We start from the raw sequence: 12069 nt of genomic DNA on the forward strand, positions 1-12069 counted from the left end.
GTTTTTAGGAGGCAGAAGTCAACAGAGTCGGCTGGGAGCGATGAGGAAGACGTAGACGAGCTCTCCCTCATCGACCACAAGGAGATCATGAGCAGGATAACACTAAAACAAGAAGTAAGACACCCACCCGCTGCTGAGGCCGCGTACTGTTTTTAGAAATCTGCCGTGACACAAGTGTGCAGCACCGGCATACAAAGCACATTTCATCCTGTTAGTCCAGCACAGGCTAAAGGTCACTGAGTCACTGGCATGTGAAATCAGACCCTGAGATGTACCAGGGGCGGCCGTTGCTGCCCCCTGCTGTTAAGTATCTGAAATTGCAGAGCTGAAGTTGACAAAGCGCCCTCCTCCTCCTCCTCCTCCTGTGTGGTGCAGTCTGACAGACAGATGTGTGAAAACGCTCCCCTCTGCAAGGTTAGGGGCAATGTGGCAGCAATGATTCACTAAAAGGAGCTGCTGAGGGGTCAGGAATGGGAGGAGGGAGGATTCATAGCCTGCGGTGACATGTAGAGTTGTTACAGAAGACATATTGCAGTGGTTGGGCTTTTATCATACACAAGTCTGAGTTTGTCTTCGTCATCAGGGGAGCTGGTGCAGGACAGGGAGAGGTGGGGGCTGTTCAGAGGGGGGAGCAAAGCAAGAAAAACAGGCAGAAGAAGGAAAGGTGCAGGCTACATTTTGGGCTAGAGCGCATCATCGCTCATCATTTCTAACCACTCGTCTCCTCTCATCTCATCCATCTCTCTCCATCTCTCTGTCTGTCGTTCATTTTCTCCAATTCTTTACGCCTCGCTTGCTCTCTTTTTTTAATTTTCCCCCAGAGCGACGATGGCCCTGACGTTCGTGCAGGATCAGGAGATATTCTATTAGTCCACGCTACCGAAACGGACCGCAAAGGTACAGTACCGAACACGCTCCCACTCCCACTCACCCCGTGTGTTTGTGTTCAGCTCAGTATGTTACTGGGCTTCTGGGTCACTGGGACAACTTCTGCTACCTTGACAGACCTGCAGTCATTTCAATTCAAAGACAGATTTTAGTTTGACGGATGTGTTGCTACTTTTCTAATCTCGTCATGTGAGCAGCATTCTAAATAGCCTCAGTGTGTCTCTGTGGTTCACTTATCGGCGATGTGTCAGTATGTATGGCGGCTGTGCAGCCTTCACATTTGATGTGTTTTCAGCTCGAGCCATTTAATTGGGAGCTCTGGCTGCACTTCAATTGAAATATTGCTTCTTTTTTTTCTCTGCAGATCTTGTTTTGTACTGTGAAGCCTTTCTGACTACTTATAGGACGTTTATAACCCCCGAGGAGCTCATTAAGAAGCTACACTACAGATATCCTTTTCAAATCACTCAACGTGTCACTCTGAGCGTAATCACTGTCTAGTTAGCTGAAGGCTGTTTTTCTTGCAAAGTCTTTTTTTTTAACGAGAAAAGACCTTGTTTGCTCATATTCAGCGCTCTCAGTTACAAACATTCATAGATGGAGACCCCCCCCCCCCTCTCCTGATGGACACTCATGTTTAAACTACTCCTGGATTTACTGGGGCTTGTTGTGATTGTACATCTCGCTCACTGTCACCGAAGCAGAGCGGGGCATCATGGACTCTTCCACAACCTGATGTTTCCTGCCGTGATGCTGCCTCTGTGGCAGCAAACGTCCACGTGGAATGCTGTGTCACTGTTTTCAGCTAGCGGACGGAGCAGCTAGCGCCGCTGTAGACTTCTATTCCTCCACAGCACTGACGGTGACGGCCATGTGATGATGTATGTTTCCATATAATAAGGCTATTTTTTAATTGATTTGTAGAACCGCAAGATGTTCTTCTAATGGAGGGATGCAAGCAAAACTCCACACATCTTGATGAAGCATCATATCGAGGAGCTTTAAGCTCAATGTCTTACTGTATTTTGTGTTCCACTTGTCGTATTGTTTTGTTTGTCCTTGACCACGAAGCACATACACCAGGTTCTGCCACAGTCCGGACACCTTCAAGAAGCGAGTCAGCAAGAACACATTCTTTGTGCTGGTCCGTGTGGTTGATGAGCTGTGGTGAGTCGTGGTGCACCTCCTCAGGAACATGTGTTTCCAAGTATATTGAGAGGAATTAATGAATATTGTTATTTTTGGTTTTAGAGGAAAGCAAGGTTTTTAAAGAAATGTAATTTTGTTCGAGACAAAAAAAATGCCGTGTGCGAAGAGAAGCTGGTTATTGACACCTGTAGGCATCGTGTAAACTCGTGCATGAGTGATTTGAAGCTGGGATGTAACGCTAAAAGTCATTCTTCAGTCATATTTCTTTACTAACAGTGGATTGCAGCCTTATAATATGTGTTTCCGAATCCAATGATCCCAAGAACTTCACTTTATTGTCCTGCCGACAGCTATAACCGGAAAGTATGTCCCTGTTTCTGCAACAGCATCTGCAGATCGCTCTCTTTTTGTTCCAAATCTCCCTCTAATTGATGCGCTAATGGTCATAAACGTCTGATCATCAATAACCAGTTGAATTTATTTCTTTCTTTGCTTCTCTCCCGTCACAACTCTTCCTCCAGCTTGGTGGAGCTGACGGAGGACATCTTGAAACAGCTGATGGACCTGGTGTTCACGCTGGTGTGCAATGGCGAGCTCAGCCTCGCCCGTGTGCTCCGCAAGAACATCCTGGATAAGGTGGAGCAGAGGAAGCTGCTGCGCTACACCAACTCGCTCAAGCCGCTCGCTGCCCGAGGGGTCTCCGCAAGGTACATGGGGGGGTCAAGGGTCAGCTTTTTCTGAGACTGGCATGTGCGGACAGCAGGTGTAATGTAACCGTACTCTTAAAGCTCCGTACCGTGAGGAAAACGGACAGTGTTACAATGACGCCTCTCAGTTGTTTAATGGTTCACTTGAATATCCAAAATGTATTGAAAACTCTTCTCTTGTACACTTTACTCCCCCAACGATGGCATTCGATATATATATATAGCATTCGTCATATGACTTTGTGGTGCAAATGTAAGAGAAATACAAATGACCATGAATACAAAACATACAATATTACAACCACTCAATCTGACATTAATACGCCAAAATACATTCTCAAATCTCTTCCATCTATTAATATTTATGCATAACCTCAGAATAGATGGATTAGTTGGGTTTCCTAACCAAATGAGATTCAAACCCGTAGGTTCATTTTTATGTTACAACAAGACCAGACTTCCTGTAAAAGCATTCGACTGCACCAAAAGGAATCACTGTAGAAGACTGTAATTTGAAGACATCGTCTAATCGTTGGTGTGTCCCGACAGGCCTGGAACCCTCCACGACTTCCGCAGTCACGAGATTGCGGATCAGCTCACTCTCCTTGATGCCGAGCTCTTCTATAAAATTGAGGTACAGCGGCATGTTTGTGTGTCACTCCTTGTTCGTTGTGTTGCGAGCGCCGCAGAGTCGACCTCAAACTTTTTTTACTCTTTCCTGTTCTCCTTCAGATCCCTGAGGTCCTGCTCTGGGCCAAGGAGCAGAACGAGGAGAAGAGTCCGAACCTGACTCAGTTCACAGAGCACTTTAACAACATGAGCTATTGGTAAGACCAACACGCAAACCTCATGCCGTCACATCTCCACACCTGTCACTGGCTTCCCTCTGACACAGTGTTTGGTTCTCTTTACCCTTCAGGGTCCGCTCTTTGATAATTCAGCAGGAGAAAGCTCAAGACAGAGAGAAGCTGCTTCTCAAGTTCATAAAGATAATGAAGGTAAGTCGCCTTAAACTTGAATATCCTAATTGTCGTGTTAATATTCCTTGTTGTTTAATGCTGTAACATTCATTCAAATCTCTTATTACAGCACTTAAGAAAGTTGAATAATTTCAACTCCTACCTGGCAATACTGTCCGCTCTGGACTCCGCCCCCATCAGGAGATTGGAGTGGCAGAAACAGACCTCAGAGGTGAGGTTACCACACGTATCAGCATGTAAAAAAAGGAGAGATGTAGTCTCTGAATCATCTACTCTCACCGATTACAGTATTTGTGTCAAACACTTTTCACATCGCTCCTTCTTCTTTTCTCAGGGATTGGAGGAGTATTGCACGTTGATTGACAGCTCCTCCTCCTTCAGAGCGTACAGAGCGGCTCTGTCTGAGGTTGAGCCGCCGTGCATCCCGTACCTGTAAGTGAATCAAATGTTCGATCTCATACAGATGTTGGTTTTTTTTTATCCGAGAGCCACGACTTGACGTGACTCGTCGTTCTTCCAGGGGTCTCATTCTGCAGGACTTGACCTTCGTCCACCTGGGGAACCCCGACCTCATCGACGGGAAGGTCAATTTCTCCAAACGCTGGCAGCAGTTCAACATTCTGGACAGCATGCGGCGCTTCCAGCAAGTGTAAGTCCACTGGGATGAATTTACATTATGATGAAAAGATGCCGGTACTCTTGATATATCATTAGAACGCTTTATTGACATCAATCAGAGTAATAAATGTCGTCATTTCATTGCCACTGGCAGGAAATACAGTGGATGCCTCCTTTTGTTTTTCATTCAATTTTAATATTAAGCATTGCGGCCATCTCCACACGGGCTGTTTTGTTTCCCCACGAATGAATTACCGCATCAATCAAACCTCCACCTCTTGTCGTCACAGGCACTATGAGCTGAAGCGCAACGACGACATCGTCTGTTTCTTCAACGACTTCAGCGACCACCTGGCAGAGGAGGCGCTCTGGGAGCTGTCGCTAAAGATCAAGCCCAGGAACATCACCAGGCGCAAGACGGAGCGCGAGGAGAAGACCTAGGGCCCCGGGGGCCTCCGAGACTGACCTCAAACTGTGCTTCATGACACTAACTCCACTTTACTACAGACGAATGGAAGCTTATCCGCTGGAGCTAATGGAAGACTCTTTGGATGCAGAACAAACTACAGACTACAGAAGTGTGGCTGAGGTTCACGAGGAGCTCCGCCGCTCTGGGAGATTATATTTGGGATTACTGTGGCTCCGGCGTTTAGACGGGTAGAGATTCTGTGACTTTGGTGAAGCGAGAAGAAGCCCGGCCCCCGAGGATGAGTGAAGAATCACACAGAGCGGACGGGGAGACGCTACGGAAAAAAACAAAGTCTACTCCCTGGGCTCTCTGTTTTAGAGTGGAGCTGTTGCGTGTGTGAGATTGAGCCGAATGGTCCATTACTTTCCAAGTTGCTCCTTCCTTTCTTTTATGTATGTGCCATTTGTTGGTCTCCTTCGGCGACCCTCTCCTCGACGTCCCCTAAAACGGCAGAACCACAAGAGCGGCCGCCCTGAACTGAGACGTCAACGGGAAGCAACGAGGGGGGGGGGGATTTGGACTCGGAAGAGAGGATGACCATTACAGACTGGAATTCGATGAGTTTTGAAACATTTTGTGTAAGAATCATGTATGGTTATGAAATGTATTATATACAGTGCTCCTTTTGTTCTTAAAAAGGATGTTTATGCTTACGAGAAGAGCTTAGCTTCTCCCAAAGTGCCATACACGTGTGTGCACTAAAAAAAAGCAAAAAAGATGAATTACTAAAGATGCTGTGATCTATGTATGTCGTACTGAATAATTGTGTGCCGTGTTCAAGTGTAGAGAACCACCAGGCAATCACAATCACGTCCCAGCCATGTCAGTGTGTGAAAGTGTTGTGTGACTGAAGTCCTCAGTGACTTGTGTGTTTGTCATTCCAAACTGTGCTGTAGTAAATCATTGATTTCCTCTCGGGATAGTAGTCCAAACCAACACATCGCACTGTGCTCTCAAACCCCCAATAAAACAAACCGCTCTGTTTCTATACACCTTGTGTTGGTCAGAAGCTTCATTTTCATTGTCAAATAACACTTAGACACTTTTCCATTTATTGTTGTACAGAAATATCAGTGGAAAACTAATGCATGTATTAAAAGGAAGCACTAATTACCAATCAAAGTGTGACACCGCTACAGCCACCTGGCCTAATGTTAGACTAAAATAAGTTAAAACTAACTGGGAAAGCAGCGCGATAAAAGGTTAGCGTAATTTAAATATCATCTTATAATAAACAAGCAGGTATGTATGTGTATGTATATATGTGTGTATATATATGTATATATATGTATGTATATATATGTATGTATGTATGTATATATACGTATATGTATGTATATATATGTGTATATATATACGTATATGTATGTATATGTATGTATATATACGTATATGTATGTATATGTATATATATACGTATATGTATATATACATATACGTACATATATATACGTATATGTATGTATATATACGTATATGTATGTATGTATATATATATACGTATATGTATATATACATATACGTATATATATATATATACGTATATATATACGTATATGTATATATACGTATATATATACGTATATGTATATATACGTATATATATACGTATATGTATACATATACGTATATGTATATATACGTATATATATACGTATATGTATACACATACGTATATATATACGTATATGTATATATACGTATATATATACGTATATGTATACATATACGTATATGTATATATACGTATATATATACGTATATGTATACACATACGTATATATATACGTATATATACATACATATACGTATATATATGTACGTATATGTATATATACATATACGTATATATATACGTATATATATACGTATATATATACGTATATGTATACGTATATGTGTATATGTATATGTGTATATATGTATATGTGTGTGTATATATATATGTACGTATGTGTGTGTATATATATATATGTACGTGTGTGTGTATATATATATATATACGTATGTGTGTATATATATATATATATACGTATGTGTGTGTATATATATATATATACGTATGTGTGTGTATATATATATACGTATGTGTGTGTATATATATATACGTATGTGTGTGTATATATATATACGTATGTATATATCTATATATATATATATATATACGTATGTGTATATATATATGTATATATACATATGTATATATATATATAAACTAAATGAAATGAAACATTTAAATAACGCTTCCTATCGTCAGGTCATGTGACCAAAGTCAAACACTATCTTGGAAGACTTTTACATGTGACAAGCATCTATTATATTGGTTATGGACCAATAATTAAAGTGAAATTATGAAGAGGTTGCAGCACTGAATGTGGATACTTAACGAACAAAACACCTGCTGCAGAAGGTGAGACAGGCATCACACCCGTCGCAGCGATCCCAACTCAAAAGCTTATGTTCACAGTCTGGACCCACCCGCCCACCCCATGCGTCCATACAGTCTGTCTCAATGAGGCCGACAGCTGGGCTCCAGCAGGATCCTCTTTCCTGAAGGATTTGAGGCCCCGCTCTGCAGGTCGCCCGGGTCAGAAATGGCCCGTTTGAAGCCTCGAGCGTGGCCATATATGGACGCACGCCATTTGCACATGTCACCATTCAGGATGTCTTGGATGTGGTGTACGATGAGGTTGATGGCCACTGGTGAGAGAGAGAGGATTTGTCAAGCACTCATGCTGGAGAAATTAGCAGAAAAGCATCTTAGTTAGGAAAACACACTTACCCATATTGTCAACTCCCCTTGGAATGATGACATCCACATACTTCTTTGTCTGAGATAGAATTAAATTACTTAAGATTAGTTTGCAGGGTAAGACACTGGAAAACAGGCACAGAATCAGTGATAAAAACTATACTTACAGGCAAACAAAACTCTTCAAAGGCAGGCTTGACAAATGTTGTATACTGCGTGAGAATCTGCTCCAGGTCTCTCCCTCTCGTCATGTCCCGCAGAACTACAGGAAAATGAAGTTACATGGTTTATATACTGTGGTAACATCTGGAAATATAGTGTGTGATTGGAGACTTCAATACCTCTGCGAGACAGTCTGACGTCTGAATCTGTGTCCACAAAGAGCTTCATGTGAAACATATCACGCACCGTCTGGGGGTAGAAGACCAGGATCCCCTCAAAGAGGACCACGTCTGCTGGGTAAACTGTGATCCTGTCCTCCAACCTGGAAATATGCACATATTCTTCATACAGAGGCAATGTTGATGAACATTAGTTTTATTTATTTTTTAAAGATTTCTCATTAGGCCTGAATCAATGGGAAATACTTCCTACCTGGAATGAGTGACAAAGTCATAAGTTGGAACTTCAACCACCTTTCCCTCCCCGATGTCCTTCAAGGTTTTGTACATTAACTCGGTGTCAAACGCCTCTGCAAGACATTGAACAAACGGTAGAATTTAAATGCAGTGCACGCAGCATGTAAACAATGTATACATACACTACACTACAGGTGTGACATTTAACAAGAATGTTTAACACAAATAAATCCACAATAGGATTGGTGCTGGTTGGATATTACAGGAGGGAAAATATTGATGATACAAGTCTAACAATACATCAGTGCACCTGTTTTGAATAAAGGTGTGTGTGAAAAGAGAGGTTTCAGTGGCCTGGGCCTACCTGGGTGATCAAAGTTGTACTGGCCCTTCAGCGCCTTCGCCTTCTGCTCTGGAGTCAGGATCCTGTAGAAGCAGTCCTGGCTGATGATCGCCACCTTCCTCTGCCGGCGGTCCACCTTGTGTTGGCCCAGTAGCTCCATGATCTTGGCGCAAACTGTTGACTGTGGCACACAACTTCGTATGCTCAGTTATTGGCATGTATGACTAATCGGAATGCTCAATTTACTAGGTTAACCTAGCTAGGACACATTAAAATGTATGGAAGTGTGGAACAAAACATTGTACCGTTCGTGTTAATCAGCTGACTCTCGGTCAGGTATTAAAGGAATTGACTAGTTAAGACTTGACAGCGGCTAGTTAGCTGTATGAAGCTTTTTAGTGCTAAAGGGTGAAAAAGAAGTGTTGGTAAAGATAGTAACGTTAAATATTAGCAGAGCATAAGTTACTGATGAGAAAATGTTAACTGAGCAAGGGGGCGTGCCAGCTGATGTGATCGTTTGATAAAGCGAGTGTTTGCGCTGCAAGCAAACTAAGCTAAGCTACTTAGGTTGCTAATTTCCGTAGTCGGGAGATCTTCCGGTTAAAACGGACTGACCTTGCCGCTGGCGGTTCCTCCGCTGACCCCTATTAGGAAAGGGTGATTCCGTGGCCTGTCTGCCTCGTCTAGGGCTCCGAATACATCCATCGCACTCCCAACAGTTCAGAAAGACTGCGGATATCACGATAGCTTGGCTGCGTGCTAGCTATGCTAACCTGTAGCAATAGCAACGCTCTACTCTCGCGAGAACAGGAGCGTTGGTTCTCGCGAGAACTAACGCTCTCTCGGCCCAAAGTGTCAACACAGGACAGTTTGGAGCGGAACTACATTCAATGTTAAAATATTATATATTAAAGTATATATATTATCGGAAACTTACGTTTACGATCTAATGTTTCTGAATACCTTTGGTTCTCTGCCTTTGACTGTTTCATTTGCAATCAGTTAGCGGGGATTAAAGTTATACCCCCTCTGTTAAGATCTGGTCTCACACAATTCTCTATTCAACAAATCCCATAGGAAAACATTTGCGTTTATTATATCATTAAATATAAACATCTTAAAATATACAGTGTAAATACAGCATCATGTTTTTTCTGGGTTGTTGTCTGATTTCTCTGTGTTTTCACCACGTTGAGACTTGTCTTTGATGGATTCATCCACCAATATCTCCAAAGCAGGACTTCCTTTAATCCTCTTCACAGTCTCTCCTTTGGCAGCAAGGATTTCCTCAATGTTTCTAAAAGTATAAATGCATACAGCACGAGTCATTCACAAGTATACTGTACACAGTTATTGGTTAAATCAAAATATCAATTATTTCTAGTGCATTTTGAATTGCAGTTGCAGAGGTGTTTTTTATCCATTTAACCAGTATTTTGTGATTTCCATTTACCTAGAAACTTGCACCCTTTGCCCAAACCAAAGTTTGCGATCTGTCTCACCTCATACTTCCTGATAAAGTGCATGTTCTACTCTTCGTCTCAACTAAAATAATCTTTTGAATGATATGTGGCTGCTATTATAAACACTAGCTATACACATGTCAGCCAATAATAAGTTACAACAAAATGTGGACCAGAAATCCCAATATATTCAAGGTAATCACCATTACATGATTTGTCTACCAGAGTGCAGTAACAAGTTAATAATAGTTAGTCGGCAGTCAGGCTCATTAACAGAGCCCGGGTCCCCCACTGACTCTGTCATCCCCAGGACATTTCCTTCTGGTCTCTTTCCTTCTGGTCTCTCCCCTGCACATCCCTGTCTCTATTTAAACACACTCGTCACTTTTAACATTTCATACACTTCACTTGGTTTACAGTCATGTTATCCGTTTTTGTGTGCACTTTATTCCATATCCTATATTACATATGTTATTGTACATTTCAAATATGTTTCTATTTCCTGCACTGTGCTGACTGTTTTTGATCGTTAAATGTTTGATAGTTTATGTTATTTTAACAGTTAAATGTTATTGTTTATTGTTGAATGTTATGCACCTTCCGCCATGACAAATTCCTTGCAGGTGAAAACTTGCTTGGCAATAAACGGTTCTGATTCTGATTCTGATTATTTAACTGTTAAGTGTCTCTGTACATATCTTGGTCACCATTCTAAATTAACCAAATTGCAGGGCAACCACATGACTTTTAATGGTCCCGTTTTGAATGTTGTTATGAATCAATGACGTATTCTGGTTTATGATCAGAAGCTCAATCACCACCAACCTCTTCCCTTCCAGGTCAGAGAACCAGTTGAGGTTATCAGCAATGATATGGTGTTTCTTACATCCGGGACATGTCACTATCACAACACCTTTGTGATAAGCCTGCTTGGATATCTTCTCTGTGGACCTGGTAGAGCAAACCTGCAGAAGTGACACAGACAGCATGTCAGGTGTAGGACTCAGAAACATGTCACAACACACAAAAACAGACCAAGACAACCAATACATTTGAACTAAAATCTGATTAGACGTAAAAGCAATGTCCCAAACACTGGTACTGGTACCTTGCATGTGTAAACGAGTTGATAATGCTTTGCTTCGATCTTTCCAATAGCGTCACTTCTGGTGCTCGGTGATGTAGAGAATCCTCTGGAACTACTAAGACGAGCTGCACATCCGTTAGCAGGTAACAACATATGCAAACCACGCTGGTTTAGTGAGGAGGGAAACCCGGACCTGACTGTGGTGGTCGTCGGTCCTGGAGGACGACAGTCGAGTCCAGACGGTGCTGCACGACCGTGAAAACACCGATACAACCGGCCGACAGCCAGCATCGTCCTCGAAGAACTGGATGGACACACAATGTCAAAACATTTATGTAAAACCAACATGACGGGTGTTTCTAAAGGATATCAGCGTCCCCTTTTTTCAATTTCATCAACATGCACTTTTGGCGCGGACTGATGACGTCAAACACGTTTTCAAAATAAACTTTATTGACAGCGGCCCATGGTGAAATTAGAAAAAGTTTGCATACAACTAATATCCTTCGAAACAGACAAATATAAGGCAAAAAATGAATTATGTGATAAAGTTTCTATTGAAATTCTGAGCTCTGTTTGACAGAATGAATTTACTTTTTGGATTCTGTGAATGTTTTATTTACCAATAGTTTTTTTCACTTGTTGAAAATAACATACATGTTCTCAAGTACTGTAATTAAGTAGCCTACAAATTAGAGGTGATATTTAGTAGGCTATTTCCCTTTAAGGCAGGCAGATATATTGAACTTTTTGCTGAACCACAATTATCTGACAGTTATTTGTTACTTTTTTAAATACAATCATGTGATCAACAAAACAGAAAGCCGTGTGGCCAGAATGAAGTCCAAGGAGCTGAACCAGAAACTGGGAATTTGCCAGTTACAATCCGTCCCAACAAAACGTCACAATAGCCATGGTCAATATTTAGTTAAGCAATCTCAAAAATATATGACTCTGCTATTTGGTGGGTTATCATGAATTTCTTAATCAGTCAAAAGATGTGTGTCCACTGTTAAAATGGACATCATGATTGCA

General features: G+C 41.8%; 2 protein-coding genes across 11 annotated transcripts in view; one reads left to right on the top strand and one right to left on the bottom strand.

Moving 5' to 3' along the window:
• rapgef1b (Rap guanine nucleotide exchange factor (GEF) 1b) overlaps window positions 1-5793 on the top strand; it is a 36424-nt gene extending 30631 nt beyond the window's left edge. For all 10 annotated transcript variants that reach the window (XM_079289698.1, XM_079289706.1, XM_079289699.1 and 7 more), the window contains 12 exons: window positions 9-114; window positions 822-897; window positions 1253-1337; window positions 1963-2055; window positions 2559-2744; window positions 3294-3378; window positions 3477-3571; window positions 3664-3742; window positions 3834-3935; window positions 4059-4156; window positions 4245-4373; window positions 4633-5793. In XM_079289698.1, the coding sequence (XP_079145824.1) occupies window positions 9-114; window positions 822-897; window positions 1253-1337; window positions 1963-2055; window positions 2559-2744; window positions 3294-3378; window positions 3477-3571; window positions 3664-3742; window positions 3834-3935; window positions 4059-4156; window positions 4245-4373; window positions 4633-4783 (1285 nt within the window). In that variant the 3' untranslated portion in view covers window positions 4784-5793. The remainder of the gene's footprint in view (window positions 1-8; window positions 115-821; window positions 898-1252; window positions 1338-1962; window positions 2056-2558; window positions 2745-3293; window positions 3379-3476; window positions 3572-3663; window positions 3743-3833; window positions 3936-4058; window positions 4157-4244; window positions 4374-4632) is intronic.
• A 1519-nt stretch (window positions 5794-7312) lies between these two features.
• Window positions 7313-9246, bottom strand: uck1 (uridine-cytidine kinase 1). Its single transcript, XM_079289174.1, has 7 exons — window positions 9100-9246; window positions 8506-8665; window positions 8158-8254; window positions 7905-8047; window positions 7731-7825; window positions 7594-7642; window positions 7313-7511 (listed from the first exon to the last, which is right to left on the bottom strand). The coding sequence occupies exons 1-7, from the start codon at window positions 9187-9189 to the stop codon at window positions 7321-7323; spliced, it is 825 nt and encodes a 274-aa protein (XP_079145300.1). The 5' UTR covers window positions 9190-9246; the 3' UTR covers window positions 7313-7320.
• Window positions 9247-12069: the final 2823 nt, after the last annotated feature.

Source organism: Melanostigma gelatinosum, assembly GCF_949748355.1.
Source record: "Melanostigma gelatinosum genome assembly, chromosome: 18".
In the NCBI taxonomy this organism is placed as follows: Eukaryota; Metazoa; Chordata; class Actinopteri; order Perciformes; family Zoarcidae; genus Melanostigma; species Melanostigma gelatinosum.